General features: G+C 42.3%; 1 protein-coding gene across 6 annotated transcripts in view; it reads left to right on the top strand.

Annotated features, from left to right (window-relative positions):
- Positions 1–26,279, top strand: part of Phactr2 (phosphatase and actin regulator 2) — a 265,333-nt gene that overhangs the window by 198,784 nt on the left and 40,270 nt on the right. For 4 of the 6 annotated variants that reach the window (XM_037200465.1, XM_037200466.1, XM_037200468.1 and 1 more), the window contains exons 3-5: positions 6,072–6,152; positions 11,655–11,813; positions 21,372–21,891. In XM_037200465.1, coding sequence (XP_037056360.1) covers positions 6,072–6,152; positions 11,655–11,813; positions 21,372–21,891 — 760 coding nt within the window. Of the gene's footprint in view, positions 1–6,071; positions 6,153–11,654; positions 11,814–17,439; positions 17,686–21,371; positions 21,892–26,279 lie in introns of all 6 variants that reach the window. The other 2 variants (XM_037200469.1, XM_037200467.1) reach the window with 2 other exon arrangements.

The raw sequence follows: 26,279 nt of genomic DNA, 5'->3' as shown, positions 1-26,279 counted from the left end.
GGTTCATTCTAGAGCACGGATATCAGTGATAGTTTTGTTTGAAAACCCTCTAGATTCCAGGTACCAGTCTATGCACTTTACTTGGTGTAAGTCGTTGCCTCCTAAAGGATACCAGTTACCACGCCATTTTGTAGGTCAGCGGGTAACCTACTTCAGTATAAGAATTTTCTTGAAAGTATCTGAAGTGGTGAGAGGGCCCTGCACAGGGTGCTGTTTGGAGATGATTTCACCACAGAGTGATTAGGGAAGCCATCTAGTGTAGAATGAAGAAACAGTTAACTACAGGGACGGTGCCGAAGAGAAGAAAGAGATGCTTAGAAAATGTTAAGTAAAGCTTGACCTTGGCATTGGTAGGGGGAGACAGAGGGGAGGGAGGGAGGAAAGAGGAACAGATAAGGTTGGTGTGGCCAGTGGTAGAGGAGAGCCGCTGTTCTGAGGAGATCAGCCCCTGCTGAGCTCTGTGGAGGTTTGAGTGCGGGAGTGGCATCATTGGATGAACAAGAAAATAGCCAGACCCCTGTGAGTTTTTAGGTGGGGATTTTGGCTTTGTTACTCTACTTTACATTCTAAAGATGTCTTGGAAGGTTTTGTGACTGTGTTGTCGGATAGCACGGGTGGTTATTTCTTTAAATGAGCTAGGCTACCTTCATCTTTCTGAAGGGTCCTTTCAGAAAGGAGGCCATTTTCCACCACTCTGTTTCCCTTCGCTGTTACTGAAGAGGAGCCAAGCCAAGCCAGGTCTTATAGGACACTTCCAATATAGGACAAGCGCTTTCCTGTGCTTCTGTCACAGCTGTACAGCAAGCCTATTCATGACTCCGAACCGGGAAGATAACAAGGCACGCTTATTCGGGTCTCCTGTTTGCTCTTCTGTTTTGTTTGGTCATTAAACGGTGTTAGAATCAAGCACTAGGACCCTCTTTCCCTGCCAAGAGAAAACACAAGTGGCTTGTTGACCACACGATGATTTTCTCTCCCACATACTTCCAGAGTACCAGGAAATCCTGGCCAAGCATCCACTGAAAGGAGCTGGTGGCATATGCTCTGCCCTCACTTGAATGTGGGCTCCATGGCTGTCACGCCGTGCCCAGAAGGACATCATACATCATTTATAATTTATGAGGAGCCTAACCAGTCCGGGGCTACACCCTGCTAGCTGCCGGTGTCTGTGCACACACTGTGGACACTTCATACAGAGCCTTTTTTCACACGATCCATAGGACGAAAGTGGAAACTTTTTCCCCTTTAGCCAAAGCGTAGAGGCGAGAGGAGACAGAACACCCTTGTTCCTTGAGGCTCTGCAGTGAGGCTCTTGCTTTTTCCTCAACTGGAAAATAAAAAGGGACAGAAAACAAGACTAGTACCAGGACAAGGCTGTCTTCTCTTTAAATCCTATTTTCAACAAGCTGTACATGTATTTTGCGTGACGGTAGTCAGTGTGTCACTGTTGGGGACATAGCATCGAGCACAACAGTTTGGTGTTTGAGGAGATGGCTGAGGAAAGGGGATGAGAAGGGGCAAGCTATTCACTAGGGGCATGTGGCGAGATGGCCCTTGATGAGAACAGGAAGGCCATGATGGAGTGCACCAAGCTAGGAAATAGTGTCCTGGGGAATGGTACCCTGATGAAGACAGGCTACTGTGGAGCAGTCTCTGGGGAGAAGCATCACGTGTGGAGATCTATATCCAAGAGCCAGGAAGGAGTAGCTGGATGGGAGAAAGGACATTCCCAGGGTTGCTGTAGAGGCCCATGCTAGGGAACTGAGATATTATCCGGAGAGGTGAGCAGCCACTGGGCGTTTTGAAAGACGGATCCTTTTAAAATACTTGAAAATAGAGTAGAACTGTGAAATCAGGAAAACCATGAGTACTCTTCTTTCACTCACTAGAGGGAATTAAAAGGTGTGCTGTTGTAATTGGGATTGAAATGTCAAAATACTAATTCACCCAGTGCAGAAAGTGACACAGAAATCACGTATCTGTTTGACCTTGCCATATGAATCGCTTGTACTTTTGCAATCAGGATAAAAGAGAACATTCATGGCCCATTCTTTCACTTAACTGGTAATAGTGTTTTTCTAGGACAGACTTAGGAGATATATCCAATGACCTGTGCCCCTTGTCTCCTGACAATATTGTGGTTATGGTATAGCCGTGGGCCACAACAACCCCTACACACATATATTTAATTTCTGGTATAGATTAGTGTGATAATTGACTCTTCAATCACAGAGTCGCTGGTGTGGTACTGGGAACCAGACCCCAGGCGACTTCAGTGATCTCAGTTGCTCCTGGCAACTGGGTTTGATTCGAGTGCAGAAGTCACAGGGAGAGAGATCTGGGGGCTACCTGGGAAATTTCTCCTTAAAAATAAGGCTCTTGGAAAGTTGAGGTAGGTCTCAGAAACATATATTTTTTCCTCTGAAGGTTGAAAAACAGGTGAGCAAGCATCAAGAACATTCCCATGATGCTCCTGTCCTATGTGGCATGTTGAACTAAAATGACCTCTCCAGTTCGTTCCAATCAATGCAAAACCCCTCAGAGCCCATGAAAAGCGTCCAGTGAACCTGCTCCGCAAACACACAGACACTGTATAAACACAAGGCAAATATTTTAAGAGGTGAAGAATAAGATTCTTGTACTTCAGGGAGAGCAGGGTTGGAATTTTATGCCCAACAACATACCTTCCATACCCAGCAGCCTGCAGTTTGTCCACACTGGCCCTCACACAGTTATCTACATTATGTGTTAAAAATGCTCTCAGCCAAAGACCAAGCAAACAGCTAATGGTATTTTCCTATCAGTGCCCGTTTATGAGGTAGAGAAAAAGAACAGAACTGTTGATTTGGATTGCTGGTAGGAGCCGGCACGGAGCTTCTCGGAATTCACGGGAAGAAATGGGAAGAATGTTGGGTACACAAGGATGAAAAAGGGAGATTTGTTTAAGCCAAAGTTTAAGTTAGAATTAAACCAAGAAAAACTCAAAATTCAGACTAAAGAGTGGACTGGAATCCGCAGTAGAAGCAGAAGCGTGAGCGAGGTATGTTCTAGTCCTTCAGATGAAGAAAGAAAATTTTTAGTGAAGGATAAAAGTCTTTAAAGGTATACAAAGCAGGGATTTTGGAGTGGCCTTCATTATTGACACAGAATCCCACAGTATTTGATTTCATGACCACTGAGTCTTGTCCCTCATTTTTATAGATCACAGTTTAGAAGCACAAAAATTTGATGAAGGCCGCCCAACATCATTTGACTTGCTGGTGTTCTGAGACCAGCACCCAGGACTCCTGAAAATCATGTGACATTTAAGGCAAAGTAACCGACGTAGTAGTCACTGAAAAGTTCTGTTTCATGTTAGCGAAAGGGGTGGCTGAGGGTAAGAAAGGCAGAGCAAGCAACTGCATTCTGGATTGGCAGCAAATTAGCGTGGCTTAATGATGAAGAATCAGGGACATCGTAGTTGCTGTGGCCTTGGGATGCTAGCCTTTGGATTGCTGTTCTCTCCCTTGATGAGAGTCTAAACACATGACATTGCCCTTAGCAACGGCACTCTTTAATCTCTTTAATGAACTCTCAGAGAAGAACTCATCTGTGTCACAGCCAGCTAACTTCGTTCACTGAAATCGCTAACGTTTCTGTGAGCTGTGGATATTAGTTGCTAGAAGAGGTGGTGGTGAACAGCGCTGGAGGAGGGAAGGAAGGTGTGTCTCCACTAACACCAATAAGGGGGTCATTGTAATCCTTTTTCTTTTTCTTTTTCTTTTACCATTCACTCACTCATTCATTTTCTTCTTTGTTTATATCCCGATTCCAGAAGCACATCTTTCAATTTACAACAAAGAGCACATATACTGTTCATAAAATGAAACTGAGTTCAGGTTCACGGAAAGGAGAAAATGTGAAATGTCACTTGAGGTCTGTGTTCAGTATCAAGTTTCACTCTGACTTTTCTAGTAACCAGGATATATTTAAAAAAAAAAAAAAAAAAAAAGCGACACACAATTCCTAGTTCTCACAAAAGGGGAAAATCCAGTTTCTTCAAAAGAGGCTAAGTGCTGCTATTCCGGGAGCTCTTGCCTTTAGTAGACTCTTGTAGAAGACGTTTGTGTACTCAACCAAGCTCAATGCCTCCTGTTCGTTCATCCTCCTCCTCCTCCTCCTCCTGGGCCCTCAAGTGGAAGGAAGCTAGTGGTATACTAGGATTCAGATATGCAGGCTCAGTGCCACTGAGGTCCTGCCTTCGGCCCCGAAAGTCCATCCTGAGTTCCATCAGGAGTACCGATTCCTTCCAGAAGGAAAAAATCCATGTAGAGCTTCCCTTCCCTTGACTTGGCCCCAAAGCTGCCCATTCTTATTTCCCTTCTCCATCCTCCTTAAAGTTTGTTAAGGGACATTCCAGAACCTCTAGTGTGTATGACTGGAGAAACAAAGAGTTACATTGTGTAGAACTTTTGAGTTGATGGTGTGAAAGGCGGGGTGGGGCGTTGGGGGAGACAGAAACAAAACAAACAAACAAACAAAACACTGAACGCTCTCCCTTCTCACCGGCATTCAGATGAAATGTGTACAGGAACTTTGTGGGTTGTTTCTGATTTGGGGCTTTTTGTTTTGTGTTGTGTTTGTTTGTGCGTTAGAATTTTTGGCATTAAGAACTTATTTAGGGGTGCTGGAGAGATGTCTCAGTGGTTGAGAGCATTACTGTTCTTCCAGAGGACCCGGGTTCCAATTCCCCATACCCACATGGTAACTTACAACTGTCTATAACTGCAGTCCCAGGGGATCCAACACCTTCTTCTGGCTCCTTGGGCACCATGTATGCATACAGTGCACAGATATATGTGCAAACAAAACATCTGTGCACATAAATAATAGTAAAAATTAAATTTTAATTAATAAAAATCTAATTTAGGTGAGATGGTCTAGCAGGTAAAGACACCTGCCACCACACATGATGATCTGAAGTGAATTTCTGGGACCGATATGGTGAAACTGACTCCCAGAATTGTCCCCCGACCCCTACATGTACACCCATGGCATGGGTAGAGGTATATGCATATTTGCACTCACAGATTAATGATTGATGGATTGGTGTAATTTTAAAGGCTTTTGAAAACAACTGACATTAAATCTTCTGAGAGTCCACACAATTATCTGGATTTTCAGCATTTGTACTTTTATTCTTCTCTTTTTATTGTGGTTTTTTTTTTTATTTTTTGTTTTTTGGTTTTTTGGTTTTTTTTTTTCGGTGTTTTTTTTTTTTTTTTTTTTTTTTTTTTTTTTTGTTTTTCGAGACAGGGTTTCTCTGTGTAGTTTTGGTGTCGGTCCTGGACCTCGATCTGTAGACCAGGATGGCCTTGAACTCACAGAGATCCACCTGGCTCTGCCTCCCAAGTGCTGGGATTAAAGGTGTGCGCCACCACCGCCCAGCTGTGTGTATTCATTATACATGGTACGGTGTTGTATAAGGATATTGTCATACAAGTCTATATTGTACTTGAAGTACATTCATCTCATGCCCTCTACCATCTCATTTCTCCAGTCCCTCTTCCCATAAATCCCCCATTTCCCTTGGAGAGCCTCACCTTTATACACACACACAGACCATGTGTATATCTATGATGCTCAGTGTATGCCTATGTATAGAATCCAGGAATCATATATGCAGAAAATACAGAGGTGAAATCACTTCATATGACTATCTCCAGTCACACACTTGGATACCTCACTGCAAATGCCTCTGTCGGCATGTGATTCAGAAAGCATCATTGTCAAAGAAAAAAATGCTAAGTGGCCTCTGTGCTCCATAGCCGGAATGCAGTCAAAAAGGACAGGGATTCCTTTTCAGACATGATCATCTTGGCCAGGTACAGTGGTTGGGCCTCAGTCATGCATGGACTGTGTCCTCGCTGTGCTAACTGGACTCTAGACAAGTGTTGTTGGTGGACATAAAAAACAAATGGGGCTTTGAGCCTTCACGGGGACAGAATAAATGTGCTTAAGTACTTTGAATATTGTTCATAATGGTGCTAAGTAATCAATTAATTCTTACTTGTGCTTGTTCTTTTTAAAAGTATTAGAGAGGAAGATATCCACCAGACAAAGTAGAGAGGAGCTGATAAGAAGGGGCCTGCTTAAAGAATTGCCTGACCAAGGTGAGGAAATTTGTCTTACGTTTAAACGAATTGAATTCCATACTCTCTGCTCTTTCATTTTCTTTTGGAATTTAAAGTTACCATGGTCATTGTCAGATACAGTAGCCAGTGGTGCACACCGAGAATCTTGCTCCCACCTGGAATGTCTCTGGGTGGCCAAGAAGCTGAGGTGTTCTGGAACAGACGTCCAGCTGGTGACGTCTCCAGTCAATCCTTCTCCTCTCTGTAGGTTGCTTTAAACTCTGTGCTCTTCAGGCTGTTGTGTTGGTAGCTAGAGATACAGATCAAGATACTTGCCTGGCTCCTTCCCTCCTCTACCTCAGGCTTTACTCTTCTAGTCAAGTTAAAGTTGATTGTTTGAGTGAGTTCAGTTTGAGTTTGTTCGTGCCTTACTTGATCCTAAACACTGCCAATAAAAGAGATAGCAGAGCTTTGCGTCATGTCCCTCACATTGTCTAATGTATTCATTCATGTTCACAGACCAATAAAGCATGAGTAGACAGCTTAATTTGCCTTAGGCTTTCTCCCAAGTAATTTGTTCCTTATTTGTTTCTCTGAGTCTTGTTGCCTCTCACCTTGTTACCTATAATTCTCTCCAAGAGTTTTTTGGTTTGGTTTGGTTTGGTTTTTTCTTTCCTTTCTTCCCTGTTACCTCTATCCTCTGAAGGAGGGAAGTTGATTAGAAAAGACAAGTATTATGTAGAAATTAAGACTGTCTCTCAAAGAAGACACCAACACAGGTTATTTCACCCAATAAATAATTTCATATTATTTTCTTTGCTCCCACTGCCATTAAAACTAAAGGAATTTTGCTACCATACTAATGATTTATCTCATTCTTCTCCTTCATTCCTCCAAGTTTACTGGGGTAATGTATTATTATTGAGACTTTATGGGAAGAAATAAAATGCTATGGATTTGGAATTTAAATAATGATATTTCCATAGATAGATAGATAGATAGATAGATAGATAGATTATTAAGACTTTATGGGAAGAAATAAAATGCTATGGATTTGGAATTTAAATAATGATACTTCCATAGAGAGAGAGAAAGAGAGAGAGAGAGAGAGAGAGAGAGAGAGAGAGAGAGAGAGAGAGAGAGAGAGAGAGATGATCATATATGTTCCTTATAAAGAATGTAACATTTTGGGGCATACATTGTATATTAGTTGAAATGTCATGTTTTTTCCAATACTAGAATAATCCCAATGTGCAACTAGGAAATGCATGGCTGCTTCAGAAGGAGTGAGGGAAACCTGAATGGAATAATACCATTTTGATTGAGCAAACCATCACAATTTTAGAAATTGTCTTTTGCATTTCTGACTTGTCAAGTTTTTCCCACTCATCTTTGTTAATGACCTTTTTGTATTTTTCAATGTGCTATTTTTTTTTTTGAAGTTACTTGTTTTCCTGCCTTAGAGCTTTAAAAATGAAAAATGCTCACCTTTCCCCTTCCTAATAGGAGATAGGTATGCAGGAGGTAGGCATTCAGGCGGTAGGCATGCAGTGTCCAGGTCCATTTCCCACCAGTCTCTGGAAGCAGCAGAGAAACTGCAGCTGAACCCATACAATCAGCTTTGTGGAGTGACCCATGCATTTGTTCTGCGTCCCTTATATGAAAATGTCTTAAAGAAAGAAAGAGGAGCTGGAGGGATTACTCATCAATTAAAAGTGCTTTCTGCTCTTGCAGAGGATGTGAATTTAGTTCCCAGCACTCACATTAAAGGCTCACACCTGCCTGTAACTCCATCTGCGGGAAATTCTGGTTTCTGAGGGACCTGCATGCATGTGCACGTATCTGCATGTAGACACATACACATATGCACATAATTAAAAATAAAAATAAAATCTCATTAAAAAGAAAAGGGAGAGATTATGATTGAAGCCTGTTATTGAGATTAATGGTAGAGCTTACAGGCCAGATGTGTTCCCTAATTCAGAAGTGCCCCGGGGAGACTGCTAGTGGGTTGAATTTAACTTTGTTACTTTGGCACGGTTCTCGTCTGAAACACCAGAATTACTAATGGCCGAAAGTGTCCAACGATGCCCCTCGGAGATCTCCCAGTTTTCAAGTGCTAGAGAACATAGTTTTCTGTTTTCTCATTTTAGCCGTCATCTTCCCCAGAACAATTATCCTGAGAATCCCTGTCTGAGCGACCGGATATTGCTGTGGTTTTGTGGCAGCCTCTCTCCATCAATGAGGATGCACTTGTGGCCTCTGTCTTCTTGACATTGCTGAAGCTCTCGACAGGGCATGTCAGTCATGAGCATCATCTCATGGACCACACAGACCTTTTTTAAGTCCCTTCAGCTGCTGTGGCTGTGACTTCACCCCACCCTGCCCTGTAACCTCTGTCCCGGCTGTGATTATTATTCCTTTCAGATTGGGTTTTTCACACCGAGCCGAACTTCAATCTAAAAGTTCACCAAATGATCTTCCCTCCTGAGAAGCCCCCACAAGTGCTCCATTCCACGTTAGACCCTATTGACTTCTTTGCCTCCTTCTTTTCTCTGTCTGTAATATGAGGGCACATAAGGGTCTTACCTGCTTGCCTGACATCTGCATTCCGTATATTCTAGTGTGGTTCCCTCTCCTGGAGAATCACTTTTTTTTTTTTTTTTTTTTTTTTTTGGTCACATGTGACCTTCTCCGTGTCATGGTTCCCCTACTTTTACTTCGAGCTGAACATCCTTTTGTGAGTTCCCCTTACTTTGCAATGTGTCGCCTGTCCCTACAGCCTAGGCCTGGCTCAGCACTATCTTCTCTTTCTGGGCTTGTATTTTGCTTGCATAGCTTCCTATATCAGGGCTTGAGGTTTCTAGGAAAGCCTTCAAGGTATAGACGCCACTCACTTTAGTATCTTTAGTAGGTTTCCTGAAATATGAATATTTCCTACACATAGTCTTTTTTTCTGACATGACTCTTATATGCATTATTTTTGTTTCATGACTCAGTGTAAGCACCTTTCCACATGACTGTTTTTCTGCCATGCATACTATTATGATAATATTCAAGTTTTTCTATAGTTATTTTTTTCTAGTGCTTTAAAAATAAGTTATTTAAACTGATAAAAATATGATCACTTAAAATTGCATTAAATTATTGTTGACATGACTTTAGGATTCTACTAATGATAATCAGAAATCCCAAATAAAACCTTTATTTGAATTCATTTAAAAGTAAGGATTTATATATAAAGAAGTGGGATTCTTTTTCTATTTTGTTTAGAACTGTCCATTGTATATTACTTTTATTTTATCAGTGTATTGTATGTTCCTTTTTCCTTTTTTTTTAAACTAATTGCTTCGAGTCCATAAGTTTTACCTAATGTTATTGATATTGTGAAGGTTCATTTGCAATGGCAATTTCTTCTGTTATTGTCTGTTTTACTTTTCTATAGGAATCAGAATATAGGGCCTTAGGAACTATGTGATTAAGTGACAATTCCATTTTCATTTTCAACATGGCATAATTCCATATTTATTTTATCTTTGGAAATGTTATGGTCTTTGTTTAACAAGAAGGCCTGTGAATTTTATGAAGGAAATCAGTGAAAATTTGAGAAATAGTTTATTTTTCAAGACAGAGTTTTTTCTATGCAGCTCTGGCTGTCCTGGAACTCATTCTGTAGACCAGGCTGGCCTCAAACTTAGAGATCCAACTGTCTCTGCCACCTAAGTGCTGGGATTAAAGGCGTACACCACCACTGCCTGGCTATGATCTCTATTTTGTAATGATTGCCAAGAAATTAATTTAAAAAACTGCATAGAAACAACTCTGCTAATAAATTTCTTCAAAATAGTTTAAATCAAAACTTTGGTTCCTTAATTTTCCCTTGTGGTGGTAGCAAAGTCCCTTGCATGTTTCTATGTGTGGGGATAATTACTGGGATAATCCTTCCAAGCACCACTGACTTCTGCAAATCCCTTGAATTTTAAACACCTTCAGGACTTACAACAGTCCAGAAGATAAAATTAGTTGTTATGGTTTAGAATATGTGAGGAATTCCACTTTAAGCAGTACATTTTAAAAATTCTTTTTTAGCTAGCTTTTTAATGTATGTTCTTTAGCTATTATTTTCTTCCCATAACAAAGAAAATTTTTTAAAAAATGAAATCAACCTTAAGATCATCTTTTCCCTAAACAATGGTAACAGTTAATTGCTGTGTAGAGTGTAGACACTGTCTGCCATGCTCACAGTTACACTGCTGTGTAGAGTGTGGACATCATCTTCTAACATGTTCACAGTTACACTGCTGTGTAGAGTGTGGACATCATTGTCTAACATGTTCACAGTTACACTGCTGTGTAGAGTGTAGACACTGTCTAACATGCTCACAGTTACACTGCTGTGTAGAGTGTAGACACTGTCTACCATGCTCACAGTTACACTGCTGTGTAGAGTGTAGACACTGTCTAACATGCTCACAGTTACACTGCTGTGTAGAGTGTAGACATCATCTTCTAACATGTTCACAGTTACACTGCTGTGTAGAGTGTGGACATTATCTAACATGCTCACAGTTGCACTGCTGTGTAGAGTGTAGACACTGTCTAACATGCTCACAGTTACACTGCTGTGTAGAGTGTAGACACTGTCTACCATGCTCACAGTTGCACTGCTGTGTAGAGTGTAGACACTGTCTAACATGCTCACAGTTACACTGCTATGTAGAGTGTAGACATCATCTTCTAACATGTTCACAGTTACACTGCTGTGTAGAGTGTGGACATTATCTAACATGCTCACAGTTGCACTGCTGTGTAGAGTGTAGACACTGTCTACCATGCTCACAGTTACACTGCTGTGTAGAGTGTGGACACTGTCTACCATGCTCACAGTTACACTGCTGTGTAGAGTGTGGACACTGACTAACATGTTCACAGTTACACTGCTGTGTAGAGTGTGGACATTATCTAACATGTTCACAGTTACACTGCTGTGTAGAGTGTAGACATCATTGTCTACCATGCTCACAGTTACACTGCTGTGTAGAGTGTGGACACTGTCTACCATGCTGAGCAGATGCTGGTGCCTGGAAATCTTCCTTCACTCATTGTCTGTATGTGTAAGTGCATTTCATGTTATTTGTACATTGCATTCATATTGTGGTTTTGACATGTTACAATGTTTGTTCCATTTTCCAGATCATTCCTTCATTCAGTTTCTGGATGCAAAACAAACACTTAAGTGTTTACTTCAACAAAACCTAAACACAAGGACAGAGGAACTCTGCTGGTCCGGGGCGCTGTGTGATTAGGGTGGCCACACCTGATGTCGTGAAATGGCACAGGACTCCCCGTCCATTGTTGCTTTCCCTTGAAACCAAAGACTTTCTACCTCTTTCCTTATAAAGAAATTTGTTGGGAAAAGATGGTGATTTGGTTCCCAGGGACAGAAACAGGAACCCAGATGCTGCAGTCCTAGTAAATGGGGAAATAATTTTTAAAGAAAGCCATCAAGTTCGACATCGAGGTGTTTCTTTCCAATTTTAGATGGAGATGTAACAGTTAACTTTGAAAATTCAAACGGGCACATGATACACATCGGAGAGGAATCTACCCAGGAGGAGAATGTAGGGAAACCCGAAGAAGGGAATGGTTCTGTGTGTGAGAAAACACCACCTCGGGAGGAAAAGGCAGAAGATAAGAAAGGTAAAATCAAGAGAATCCTGTATTATCTCCTGTAGAGCAGCCCAGCATTGAGTAAAACCAGGAGCCTGCAGAGAGAAGGCTTGCAAATTGGGAGAAGAGAGGAAAGGAAGTCAGGAAAGAGAGGCAGCATGGCCTCCTCAGGTGGACACGTCTGTTTATAACTACACCGTCTGCTTTAGTGTTAATAAGGAGAGCTAATTAATGGTACTGATCACAAGGATTGGGCCCTTCAGGCTTTATATTCACCTGGAAATGATCTCCTGTTCTTTTTTTTTTTTTTTTTTTTTTTTTTTGGTTTTTCAAGACAGGGTTTCTCTGTGTAGCTTTGCGCCTTTCCTGGAGCTTACTTGGTAGCCCAGGCTGGCCTCGAACTCACAGAGATCTGCCTGGCTCTGCCTCCCGAGTGCTGGGATTAAAGGCATGCGCCACCATCTCCTGTTCTTAAAAGCTTTCCCTCAGGGTGAAAAACCCAAGCAGTCGGAAAGTTGTTTTCACCTGTTGCTGGGCCATGGGAGCCGCTCAACAAGGGGCCATGCGTCTCCTAGCCTAGACTCCCTCTCTGACAGCAGGAAGTAGCTGATGCATCCGTACACCCCAGTATTCTAAGTTCCAGACATTTCTAAGCTACGCCAAGCAGGAATTCCATAAAGAGCTGTGGTTTCCATGCCACTTTCTCTGTGATCTACCGATGAGTTTGGAGATTTCACAATATGCCAGAAGCAATTAAACTATTCCCTGTCTAATGGGGTCCTCCAGAATGTTCATGAATACCTAACAGTGGATCCACCATACAAGCCTTATACTTATGTAAACCTTGAGCTGATATCCTATAGGGAAAGGTTTAGCCAAACATATTCTAAATAGATTTTGCCATGTGCATAGGAAGAGATCTTCAGGAAATAGTATATTTCCTGTTTTCTGTAAGGTTTGTCTCTGAGTTGGTTGGCAACATTTGTCAATCTCTCTTGGATTGTGTAGATATTTTGAGAACTCTCAGAAGTTCCTTTAAGTGAATTTCTTCTCTGGATCCAAATCCTCCTGCAGACGAGAGGGAAAGGGTGGGGGGGCTTTTATTAAGTTAACCTGTTAATGTGAAGTCATCCTCCGAAAACTGAAATGCTGTAATCATTTGCACAAACAGTAATGAGCCTTCCAAAGCTTCAGTAAGCTATTGGAAACTTATTAATTTGCTGCCCCCAGATATTAAACACAGTATTTATGGGACTTTGCTTAATTGCTCCCAGTGCAAGCCTCTAGTTAAGTTTATTAACACTGATGATAAGAGATTAGCTTGTACTTTTAACGATAATGTTTTGGAAACAAAATGAGAGCGCAGACAGGTTTTAAAGAGATCCAGTCGCAAGGAGTGAGTGTGGACAGGAAGGGAACCGGTACCTGTTTTTATCTTCTTTCATTCCAACTCTGCTGTCTCAACCAACCATTACACTTCATGTCCATCTGTCCTTTGTCCCTGGTCTCTGTGGGGTGTCATTCCACTCAGCGCCTGGCCAGACTTAAAAGGAAGGGCTTTGTTATCAGCATGAAAAGGCGTTGCTGATGGGTTTATGTTAGTTAACTGGGCAGGCCTTGGTGCTCTATGGAAAAGATGGCAGGACCTTCCAGGCCAGCAAGTGGCTGAGAGAGGGTTTGTTCTCTTATCCCTCAACTTGGGATGTTTAGTTCTTTCTAGGCAAGGAAGTTACACGATAGCATCAGTACCTGGGGAGATGGACACAAGAGCACTGGGGTGTCATGATGCGGCAGCTGTGACTCCCTCTGTGTGGACAGAGCCCATGCGGAGCCATGCCACCAACCAAGAGCGATATTAAGAACGGAAGCCATTTCCTGAATCTCAAAAGATTGCCACTCCTGAGTAATATCACAGAGAATTGGGTTAAATAGAAATTGCTTATCAATAAAGGCATGGGTTTCTTGAGCCCTACCTACGCTTTTTAATCTAAAAAGCCAGCCTGCTTCGCTTTTGCCTCTGTCTAAGAAAATAGTCAAAAGCAAAGCGCATGTCAGGTGCCATCCACCACCCTGGCTCTGTGGATGGCTTTGGTTCAGGCTATGTGGGTATTTCCGGGGTTTTGAAGGATCTTGATTCTACAGTTGGTCTAGTGACCCTGGACCTTTTATGGCAACACTGAACTTCTTCCTCGAGGTCTTCTTGGCTCTTGGCCTCCTATTATTCTTTCTCAGTAGATGTCCTTAGATGTATGGGACACCAACTGTGATCTGCAGTCTGTTCCCAGTATAACAACATGCCATCTGAAATTGTTCTACATTGATTCCATGGCGTGATTGTGAAAAGCCTTTAGTGAGGGAACAGTGCTCACACTTGGTTGTTTCATGAACAGTACTGAAAGACTAGCGTGAGCAAAACTCTAGCAGAGGCCACGAAGAGAATGAATAGGGGCCTCTGTCCAAAAGCCGATCCCCCTACGAGAACTGGTGGATCACAGGCAATAGTCATGGAATGCAGAGTTCTGAGCAGGCCACGGTACCAAAGCCAGGGAACACTCTCAGTGGAGACCAGAGTTGTTTCTCTGTGCCGCATCTTTCCAAACCAAGTCCTAGGGGAGACAGGAAGGAGACAGGCAGGTAGAAGAGAGGAATTGGAACAGAAATGCATCCCAGACCAGGTGCAGGACACATGTGGTCCTGGACTGCTCTAACTGTTGACCTCAGCCCTTTACATAGAGAGCCAAGCCTGGAAGTGGAGTGGACAGCTTGTTTCCCAGACTGCTGTTGTGAAGCCTCATGTCTTTCTGAAGCCAGAATGAACAGACAGACAGCTCTCTCATAACATCCCCTTAAAAGGACAATGTTCCATTACTCCACCATCAATTTGTACAAAGCTTTTGAATCATATGTTCACAGTCAAAAATATAACCTAATTCATTACCACCCACATATAAGTAAAAAGTGTTTACTGATTGTCAATACTATCAGCCAGTCACATTCATTGAACCGACACGACTTTTAAGGCATTGTACTTGATTAGATACAAATTTTCAGATAGAAGGCAATTTTACTCTAGTTAGAAAAACATACTCTTTGTATAGTCACGTGAACATGCATACATCTTAGGGATCACTAGTGTGGCAGGCATTTACAGAGCGCTCTCATGGTAGAGTTGGGAGGCCAAAGAGGAATTGCTCCATGGTTTCCAAAGAGCTGCTAGGGTTTGTGTGTGGTGTATCCACCCCGGTAGTAATTGGCAGTTTCAACTGTCAGTGAGTGAACTCACCTTTTTCCTCCAAGCCCAACGATGGACTGTTTTGGAGTAGTTTTGCTTATTTTATTTATGCTAGGGGTTGAACTCGGGGTCTCACATAGGCTAAACTATGTGCTCTGCAACTTTAGCAGAAAGACCCAAAATGTCCCACTGGGCTTATAATATTGAAAAAAAAAATCAAGACCCCAAGTGTGCCAATCCACACTCTCCAGTGGACCGGGCTTGATCTCCATGCAAGGTCATGTGATCGAAACTAAAGTCACAGAGATGTGTTTAAAGAGTAGACTCAGGGGGTAGAGGTATGGATAAGGTTCAGTGGATAAGGTTCCTGTTATACAAAAAAAAAAAAAAAAAAAAAAAAAAAAGGACCTGAATTAGGACCCCCAGGACCCACATAAAACCTGGTGTGATATTGCACATCTGTGACTCTAGCACAAGGTGGGGGGTATGCAAAGACAGGAGGATCCCTGGACCTTGCTAACCAGCTGGTCTGGCCAATATGTGAGCTCTGGGTTAAATGAAAGACCATATCTTAAAAGGTGGAGAGCAATTGAGCAGACACCTGACATTGGCCTCTGGTGTCTACACATATGTGCACATATGTGCACTCACATACATACACTAGATATACATACAAACACACCATAGATAAAACAGAATACAATTCTCCCCTATGTCAAGACTGTGCTTAGTATCATTCAAGAAGTTTGTGTGTTTAGCTGTGTGTCTCCTTGCATCTTCCTCCATTCTAATGGAGTTCTCTGGCCACCTGGACCTCTGACTCATACCAGGTGGGTTGCAGGAAGCACAGCCTGTTGAAGGATAAGACTCTAACATGACCAGAAAGGCAGAGTTACAAAGTTGACCCTCATAGATGCGAAGTGGTTTGAGCTGTAAGGCTGGATACAGACAGAGATAGAAGAGGCCAATTTGGACAGCCCTACTTGGTGAAGGTCATGGCTAGGGCAAGGACGAGGGGGAACGTTAAAACATAAAGGTTTTATTGATTAGCTTCTGTAACTGAAATCACTATTTCAACTAGACACATGGTTTGATTGACAGAGGACGGGGCTTAAGCGGGGAAGCGTCCTCACTTACTGGTGACCAGAATAAGAAACAAAGCAGAAGCCGGGCGGTGGCGGCGCACGCCTTTAATCCCAGCACTCGGGAGGCAGAGGGAGGTGGATCTCTGTGAGTTCGAGGCCAGCTTGGTCTACAGAGTGAGATCCAGGAAAGGCGCAAAGCTACACAGAGAAACCCTGTCTTGAAAAACCAAAAAAACAAACAAACAAAGCAGAAAAATGGTAATGGCTTATTACATATGCCATGGCCTTCTTGGTCACTCAAACATGAAAGATCTATTCAGTAAGGGCTGATTAGTGTTGATACCGACTTTAGTTTTTATTGTGCTGAATATTAAAAGAGATACCACTTAGTGCTCTGGGCTGGAACCGTATTTTAATTTATTTCAGCCACTATTGCAAATAATACAGACGTGGGTACATAATCAACTGTCAGCATCCCCAGAGCAATGCTTCCTTCTCCTCCAGCTCTCTTGGGGTCTTCTCTTCTTATATACAATTTCTTTCTGTGAAATTGGTGCTTTGTCTTTTCGAAACTATTACGGAAGGGTACATTGTAAGGCTAAGTGAATTTTTTTTTTATTCTGCCCTTCATGAACCTAAAGCTGTGGCTCTGATTGGAAGGGTGGAAGAAGTCACTGTAGAATTTGAAGCTGCCCTGCCCCGCTGGGGGAACAACAACCAAAAAAGAAACAAAAAAAAGACCCACTCTGATGATAGAAAGTGACTGCCAAGTACATTGTGTGTCACAAGCCTCCCCAGAGTCTCCCAGAGTATAAAACATACATGATTATTTTGGCCACACTAAGACTCTTGGTAGATCGGGGGTGAGTTTTAAACGTAACCGGAAGTGCCGTTGTGACTGCGGCTGTGGGCTTCGCCCGTGGCAGTGTCTGTACTCCATCCATCCGTCACTCTTGAGGGGCCTTCACTTTTATTAGGTTGGTGATTGCGTTGCCTTTCTCACTCATTGCCCATGTTGTCGCCAGCAACAACAGAGCGGAGGCTGGAATAAGGATGAGGACTAGTGCACGTAGACACTGATGCTTTGTGTAATTTCATCCTGCTCACTTGTGTCACCCTTTTATGAAAGCAGTGACTGGTGGACCCCCGAGAACCCTCCCAAGTATGTCTTTTGGTTTTTGTTTTGCCTCAAAACTTTGCTTCCTCTGGAGGCAAACCCTGTCTGGTTCCCAAATGTCATAAAGCTACCTGTATGTATCACTGTCGCCATGTCCTTGCTCCTTGTTTTTCTATGGTGTGTGTCTGTATCAGTCTGCTCTGTTCACTTTCTCATTTGTAGAGAACACTGCAATCCACTCTGAAACACCGGCTGCTCCTGCTCTACCTCCTACAGCTCCTCCTAAGCCCAAGCCCAAACCCAAACCTAAACCCAAAAAATCTCCTGTGCCTCCCAAAGGGGCCACTGCTGGGGCCGGCCACAAAGGGGATGAAGTGCCTCCTAATAGAAAAAATGTCAAGGCTCACAGTAAACAGGCCCCTACCCTTCCACCCAAGCCAACAAGCCGAAACACAACCCGGGAGGCTGGTGAGTATGCCCTAGTGCATAATGGGATAGAGTTCAGGATGTCAGGCTCTGGGATGGGCTCTGTAGCTTCTTCTAGGAGTGTGGTCTTTTGTTGTCTCGGGGTGCAATACCAGTGAGTCACAAGAATGCCTTGGTAGCTATCTACCAAGAGAAGTTAACTTTATTATCTTTGGAGTAACGGTGGACTGTTAATCTTGGTTTCCACAATCAATACATAAGACTCACTCCTTTAGTGTGCCTGGGAGGGAGGCTGACCCGATGAACTATATCTCGGCCTCCTGCCCGTGAGAGATTATGGCCAGCTTGTTTTCCTCTTTTAAAATCCCCTAGACTTTCGTGTTACAAATGTGACACAGGTCTTTGACATATTTGCTGGATAGAATATCTTCAGTTTTTCAATGCCCGTAGTCGTCTGTCCTCTGGGAAATGATGAAAGGCTCGTATACACTGTCAGCAGCATCCCCCTACTTCCTACTTCACCTAGCATTATTTTGATGAATTGAGAGTTGCGTGCCCACTGCTGCCCTCTCACACCCACCCCAGGCCATCAGGTCAAAGTGTCCCAGTGTGTTGCAGTTACACGCCGTCATTACAGATCATGAATGGACGTTTGCAACTTCATATATTTGTCAGCCTTACCTGCTTAATGCAGAGTGCAGATTCCATTCTTCTCGTGGAATAAAGATGCCACCCACCTCTGTCATCTAACTTTTAAAAGGACATGAATCAAAATTCCCATGCTCCACGGCTTTTCCCCATTAATGTGTGCCATAAAAATTCTTTTGTACTGTAACAAACCTTATTTCCCTTAAAATCGGCAGTGGCTTTCCAGAAATTAACTGCAAGGATTTGCCTTGGTGTTGATCTTTTTCCTCTTGTAATTTATATTCGTCATACCAAAATTCAAAGAACGGTTTTATTTGCAATGTACAGCTCTCTGAGTGGAAGTAGACCTCTCCCTAGGTTCCTCTCTTCTGAGCTTTGATCTGTGGTGCACAGGCCTCTTCTAATCTCTCTAAAGTAAACTATCTGAGAATGATGAACCAGCAGTACCTACGGGTCATTGCCTTGGGGACTCGGTATCTTTTCATAGTGGAGTCTGTATGTCGCCCATGGCCTTACAAAGCCTACTGTGGTATGTAAAGTGAGACAGACACTGAGCTTCTAAATAAGGAGAATTCCCAGACCATCACTTTGCCCTTGGGAATGGAGACCCTGTCTTGCACACACTTCCTTCCTCGCTCCTTCTCTAGGTGGCGTGAGCTCACTGTAGACTGGGTTCAGATTCTGGGAAGAAAGCTGATGATAAAGACTAGACATAGTATTTGTGGCATATCTGAGTTATCTATGTATACTTTCTGGAAGATTAAGTATGTACTTATGGTGTTCCGAAGAGGATAGTAAACTAGAGAACTGTCATCTTATCTGTTGTATGAATGTAAAAGACACAGGGCTCTTTCTATAAATGAATGTGGCTGCCTTCTAGGACTGTCACCGAGAAGCAGGGGCAGCATTGAGGCTCTTGATTTTCCATTGCATTTCTTGCATTCTGAAAACAGCCGTCACCTAATTATTTTTCCTGAGTGTAGAGGCCCCATTGAACCACCTTGTCAGTCTAGAACATCATTGGTTTTGCCAGGATTTTGTCTTTCTCATTGTTGCTATTAAAAGTGATTTTAATTTAAAGAGGAAATTTCTTTTTTAACAAAGTTTCTTCTCAACAAATCCCTCTCATGTTAGAAGAGACTTTAGAAGCAAAGATTACACATTGCCCCTTATCTACTTATTATCAACAAAAGGCTGGGATGTTAGGTTTCAAACCTTTCGAACACAGCTTGAATTTTCACTCCAGGCATTGGGAAAAAGATATTTTTCTTTACAATGGGATGGCACTAAATATTTTCTGTCCAAAAAATGAAAATTTTCAAAAATGTTAAAATTGACACTATTAGAATGGATATAAAGAAGAGATCTGTTTAAATTAATTAGGAAAATAGTTGAACATGTTTAAGCACAAGACCCTTCATGTCTTTGTTATTTAAAAAATCAATTTAGAGTGGGGTTAGATTTTTCTTAATATGGTTAATGAGTTTAACTTGTAATCAGAGATTATCAGATTCATTAAATCTATAGATAAGCCCAGATTTGGCAAAGGGGAAATCCAACTAGTTTGTGTATCTAAAACAGTAATTACCCTAACCAGAGACTCCTTGTAAGCCCGAAGCTTGTCACTAAATAAGACGGGCTTCTTTGCATGTCAAAGTTAATGACATCATATGTCTCATTGTCTGTTCCTCTGTTTGTGCTTCATTTCAACTCTCTCATTGACGTCAATAAAGTTGCCTCCAGAGGTAAGTCACTGATACCTGTGTGCTGTATGGGATGGCCGTGGAGTATTAACAAGACATTTATTGATAGTTGTGTCAAAAGGAAACTGTAGCCCCCTCTTGGAAGGTAAGAATATGTAGCACTATGATAGAAGAGATATTTGGAGAAAATACAGATCAGAAAGACCATGAAACAATAGAGTATTCATGTGGGATTTTTAAATGGATATCCTAGGGTGACGTAAAGAAAAATTAAAACATATGCATGTAATTAAAAGAAAGAGAGAAAGGCCACCTAACTTGTTTTCCTGCAGATTACTTAGTTGATGTCAGCTCTATCCAGAAGTCGGCAAAGGTGCTCTGGCTCCCTTTGCAGACCTGCCTGGAACTTTAAAGAGTAAAAATAACTAGGTAGTCAAGGAGGTTGGGATTGGAAATTCTGGGACAAAGCTGAAGTAGTGGGCACTCATGGTCCCAGCTTCTCGGGAGGTAGAAACAAGTGAATCACTTGAGCCCAGGAGCTCAAAACCAGACTGAGTAACTGACACAGGAAGATCGTCTCAGGGGCATGTGCATGAGGAACTACACAGACATAGACACGCACGCATAGACATATTTGTGCATGTGCTAGAGTCATGTTCTTCCTCTTCAGATTATTTAGATTCTACCCATGTAAATACTTCCTTTAACCACAGCAACCATTTTGTTCCTTGCGTTTTGGTGTTTTGAGGAGGGGTGGCTTTCCGCTATGACTGTCCCCTCTCTGTCCCCCCTCACCACAGCAGGTGGAAGTATAGGCCAGCAGGACAGACTTCCTCCCCCGGAGCTTTGGGAACAGTTGCCTTGGAGTTTACCACTTTGAAGGTAGTGGGATAAATTAATTTGCTTGTGACCCAGAAAGAGGCTGGCAATATATACCCCGCTTCTTCTGAATATGGGCCACTTCTCCATCCCCAGAAAGAAACAAGGAAAGAATGTCATTGTGAAGTGCCCATTGGTGTCCTACAGCCCGCTTGCCAATAGTGGCTGTCCCCTTCATCGGACCAGGTGTCTTCTTCAGAGTCTCTAAGAGTGGCTCAGGACAAAGAGCCGCTGTCCTGTGTTAGCTGTTTCTGGTGAAGATGGAGGAGAGAGCTTCTTGCCCTTTAGTTTTATTTGAATGTCACGTGTTCCTTCTCGCATGAGAGACCTGGAGGGGACAGAAAACAAGACCATCGTCATTATTGACCCATTTTCTTAACATTCATTGATTCGATGTATTTTAAAGGGAGCATTTTAAATATCATTGGCAAATGCAACTTGGTCACTTAAAGAGGATTGCGTTCTCTGATTTTAAATACAAAAATCTCTCTGTTTTAGCTGGTTCTTCTCACCCGAAGAAAACAGCTGGCTCTAAAGCATCTGCTTCAGCATCTGCCTCCTCCACCTCCTCTCGTTCCCAAGTGTCCAAGGAGCCAGTTGCTAGCAAAACGGGTGTCGTGGGCACGGCAAAGGGCAAGAAGAAAATTGGCAAGCAGCCGGCGGCCTCCCAACTCTCCTCAGACACCACCACCGCGGACGCATCGAGTCTTAAAGGAGAACCCTCAGACACCGGGATAGAGAGTCTCACACAAGAGGAGACTGTTGCTGGAGCTGAGGAGCAGGCCACGGGCAAATCCAAGGCTACTGTCCTTCCACCTCCCGTGGCACCACTGCCTTCCCCACCCGTCCTTCCTCTGCCCCTTGAGGATCAGTGCATTGTTGCCTTGGACACTCCCATGGTCCCGGTCAGTGATGGACCTACCCTGCCTGGCTCTGCCTTAGACCCAAGTCAGCTCCCTTGGACTGAAGAGCAGGCGAACAGCGCTGGCTCAAGTGGTACCAGAGAACAGGCACAATGGTAAGTTGGAACACAGACCCTATGTTCTAAGTTTCACAGGCCACTAGAGTATTTTCTTGGAGTAAAGAATATAGTCTGCTCCTGTCTGTATTAAACCTGCTGGATGTTAGATAAACACGCCCATAGTCTAATTGTGGAGTTCCTATAGGCTGTGTGGGAAATCACAGTGATGATGCTAACAAATATACTTCAGCTCTATGCCTTCCAAGGATGTTTAGAGCCTCTGTTGGCATGGCTCATCATCCTTTGTCTTCTACCTAGACATCTTCCTTCCTTTTCCCTCTGGTACTTGTTTTCAACCTTTATCGTTTGGTCCCAGATCACTCATCTCTGCTTACTCAGCTTCATCTCACTGAACCTAGCTGTCTTCCTCAGGAAAAGTAAAACCAGCAGTAAAGAACTCTAAAATTCTGCATCTCCTCATACCAAGACTAGAATGACCCCTTTCTCTCCAATTCTCCACTGAATCTAATTTCTTCTGTGATGTCTTCTAACGCTTGTTGACAGACTGGTAGGAACTACTTTACTTAGAAAAGTTTTCCTACATATAAGGTAGAAGTAAACAGCATGTTTTATTTACCTCTATGTTCCTAGCAACCGGCATAGAGTCCAGTGCACTGTGGGCTGTCAGTGTATGCTCACTGGATTGTCATATGACAGTGAGAAAGTGAGCCAAGGTCAGCCTACGTCAATGGCGAAGGTGAGAGGCCTCTGACGATGGATTCCATAGATTCTAAAAGAGGCCCCGTCATCTTAGTTTTGTTCAAGAAAATAACAAAATAAAAGGCACCAAAGGACGTGCTCTTGCACTTTATGGGCTACTGGCCCGTCATTGTCCTGCTGCCCAATCCAGAAACCTAGAGCTTATTAGGATCTTTAACGTCCTTTACCTATGCCACTCAGACATCCTATAAATACGCTCTTAAAGTTGAGTTAGACAGATTAGACCTCCTGCCCCACAGGTATGTGGAGCAAACTAGCAGAGTCTGTAATAGATGCAGTCATCAGTTCTGCCTAGGGAAGACTCAGCTCGCAAGTCGAACCCATTTTCTGTTTCTAAAAATTATTTTCAATCTTTGAGTCATTTACTAGGATCCATTTCAAAAATTTGTCATGTTAAGCACTTAAAAGTGCTCAGTACATTAATTAGGTTGGCTTTGATCAAGACACTTTTAAAATTGTTTAGTTGTTGATAGTATCACCCTTCATTCATTGATTACTTGATCAATGTGGAGAGCCAAGCACTGTCCGGTATCATTTAATTCATGTAAGCTTTCTCTTGAATATCTCTACTTTATAGATCTATTTTTTTTTATTTAAACCCCTGCAGCTGAGAGAGTTCGAATAGTTTGCTTTAGAGGCATTGCCAGGTTAGCCATGGCCGAGTAAGAGGCCAAAGCTAGCACTCCACACCAAACCCCAGGCCGGGGACAATTTTCTGTCTTCCAAAATAATTGCATCAACTTCTGCTCTTTTTTTTTTTTCTCTAACAGTTCATTGGTTTCTTGTTTTTATCATTTGGAGAAGTATCACTTGAAGGAAAAGCAAGGGGTGAGAAATAAATATCAAATTACAAATCATTTGCCTGACATTTTAGTAAAAGCTATAACAGGCAGAAGACATTGAGATAATGATATGCTATGTTTGTTGTTTGGTTTGGTTTGGTTTTTCTGAAACGGAGTTTCTTTATGTTACCCTAGTTGTCCTGAAACTAGCTCTGTAGACCAGGCTGACCTTGAACTCACAGAGATCCGCCAGCCTCTGCCTCCTGAGTGCTGGGATGAAAGGCATGTGCCACCATTGCCTAGCAATGTGCAATCACCGACTGTGATAGGCTATCTTGATTGGTCTGTTTGGTGATGCTGTCATGGACTACCCGAGAGAGGATAATTTATAATGAATGTGCATATATTGACTCAAAACTCTAGAGGCTGAGAATTCTATATCAAACGCCAGCATTTAATGAGAAAGTTCTCGCTTCAGAAGGTGGCCGGGCCAAGAGAGCAAAACAGCCACCTCTGTCCCAAGAGCTCTTTCTGGAAAGGAGTTCATCTATTCATTATGGCTTTTGCCCTCAGGAGGCCTTGCCTTCCAGTGCCAGGGCATGGAAGATGAAGTCCTCGAGACTTGAATTCCAAGGGACACATCCAGATCCTCCCAGCAGTGTCCTTACTGTTTAAGCACGCAGAACACCTTCCTGTAGTTGCAGCTTTGCGTAGCACTGCTGTTACTTCCAACCTGCACCTCGAATGTGTTCTTTTGCAGGGTGTAACTGGTGGGGTTTGTTTGCTCTGTGCTGGGCATATGCCATAAGTAAGCACCAAGGGCATACATGTGAGCAAAACAAGCTAGTTCCAAATAGTTTAGTTTGATCAAAATATTGACCAGTGTGCTCAGGAAATATGTGCTTAAGACAAGATCTTCATTTTGGAAAGTGGATGCGGTATATAGATCTGGTTTTGATATTTTGAAGAGAAAGGCGACTTTGGGGTAGCTGTAAGTGTCCAGAGAGATCATATCCATAGACAACCTGAATCCCAGTTCATTTCCATGATCATTTAGAGACTGTATTGACTGTGCTAAGTGCCACACTTTATACTAGGAACTTAATGTCTTAGTTATCCCAGACACAGGGAGAATGTTTAAATAAAGAAATAAACATAAGCTTTCCATTTCCAGCGATGCCGTAAGTACAGGGAGTAAGCTTGGGTCTCATTCGACATTGAGGCATGGATCATATACTTCCATCGGCTAGGGTAACTCTCAAAGTTTCCTAGAAGAACCCATTTTCTTCTTAGTATATTTTAAAAATTTAAAAAGTGACATTATGATGCATTCTTCAGGGGTAGTTTGGATGTGCCCTTGACTTAATGAGCCTGGAAAATGTAGTGTCTCAGATTTTCTCCCAAACTCTCTCCCTCTTTCAAGTGGAATTTTGAATTAGAGTTTTTGGCTCTCACTCACTTGCTTTCCTTAGAACTTTCCCTTGGTTATATTTAGTCACCCAATGTGTGAAAACTCTGTCATAGTATGAAAAGCCTTCTGTTTGGGGTACAAATATCAAAACTTGAAATAGGGCTGGTGGTTGTATATAAAAATACCTCCCTTTCTTCCTATCTTACAGGCTGCTGTTTAGTAGACTTTTATGCATTTACAGCTCTATCCATAACACAGACGTCTCTGTAATGCAGGGCAGAAAAAATTCAACCCATTTGAGGTCATATTTAAAAATGACTTGTGGAGTCCCCTCCACAAAGATTTATGTAATGTTCAATGTTGTCCAGTGTTCTCAGGAACCATAAGGGTTGAGGTGTGAGCTGACCAATGCAGAGGTGGAGCAGAGTTAATATTAACTAATTATAATAATCATATAATATAACATTTAGTAAGTAGACTAGCTGTCTCAGGCTGGATCCCACACTACACTGACCAGGTTGGGTGGGCTACTTACTTACAGCCTTTCTTGGACCCATGCTGTAAATTCTCTAACCATATTATGGTTTTAAATAGTTATGAGTTGTAAATAAATGTTGCTGAACCCTGCAAACTGCAAAATACTATACCAATGGCAAAATTAAAATAATTAGTGTAATAGATTAGTGACTAATGACATGAGTAACAGGATTGAGCCCTGAAGTACCTCGTTCTGCTGTATGCAGAAGCTATTATTAATTGACAAACCTTTAAACATACTGTAGTTGCCCATAGTGACAGTCTCCTCAAAATAGAATAGCTTTCTGCAGCAATCAACTAATAATCTAGACTATGGAAAAGTTGTCTATAAAAAATAAATCTTCTCTTATTTACAGTGACACTTCATTCTGTGTTATCTCCCAAAAAGTGAACATAGAATTACCATATGATTCAGAAATTCTCCTTCTGTGCCTGTAGTTCAAAGAATTCAAAGTGGAGAAGTAATTTGTACACCAGTGTATATAGAGTGAATATACAGTAACCAAAAGACAGAAACAGCCCAACTGGGTATTGACTGGTAAATGAGTAAACAAGATGTGGCATATGCACACAATATCATATCATCCAGCCCTCAACAGGAAGGACATTCTGACACTGTTATGACGTGGATGTCCTTGACATTGCATTAAATGCAATAAGTAAACCCAGAGGTTTGTATAATTATCCTTCTATGAGGTTCATAAAATAGCATCATAGACACAGAGAGTGGAATGGTGGTTTCTGAGGGATAGGAGGTGTGGGGAATTATTAGTTGATGGGGACAGAGCTTCAGTTTAGAGAGATGAACAGGTTCTGGAGATGCATGATGATAATTATACAAGATGAATGTACCTAATACCATAGGTACAGTCATAGGTACAACAAGATGAATGTATCTAATACCTTAAAAATTATTGAGATGGGAAATTTGGGGT

Source organism: Peromyscus leucopus, chromosome 8a, assembly GCF_004664715.2.
Source record: "Peromyscus leucopus breed LL Stock chromosome 8a, UCI_PerLeu_2.1, whole genome shotgun sequence".
Lineage (NCBI taxonomy): Eukaryota > Metazoa > Chordata > Mammalia > Rodentia > Cricetidae > Peromyscus > Peromyscus leucopus.
The sequence above is the reverse complement of the archived record's forward strand: the minus strand, read 5'-3'. Positions and strand labels throughout refer to the sequence as shown.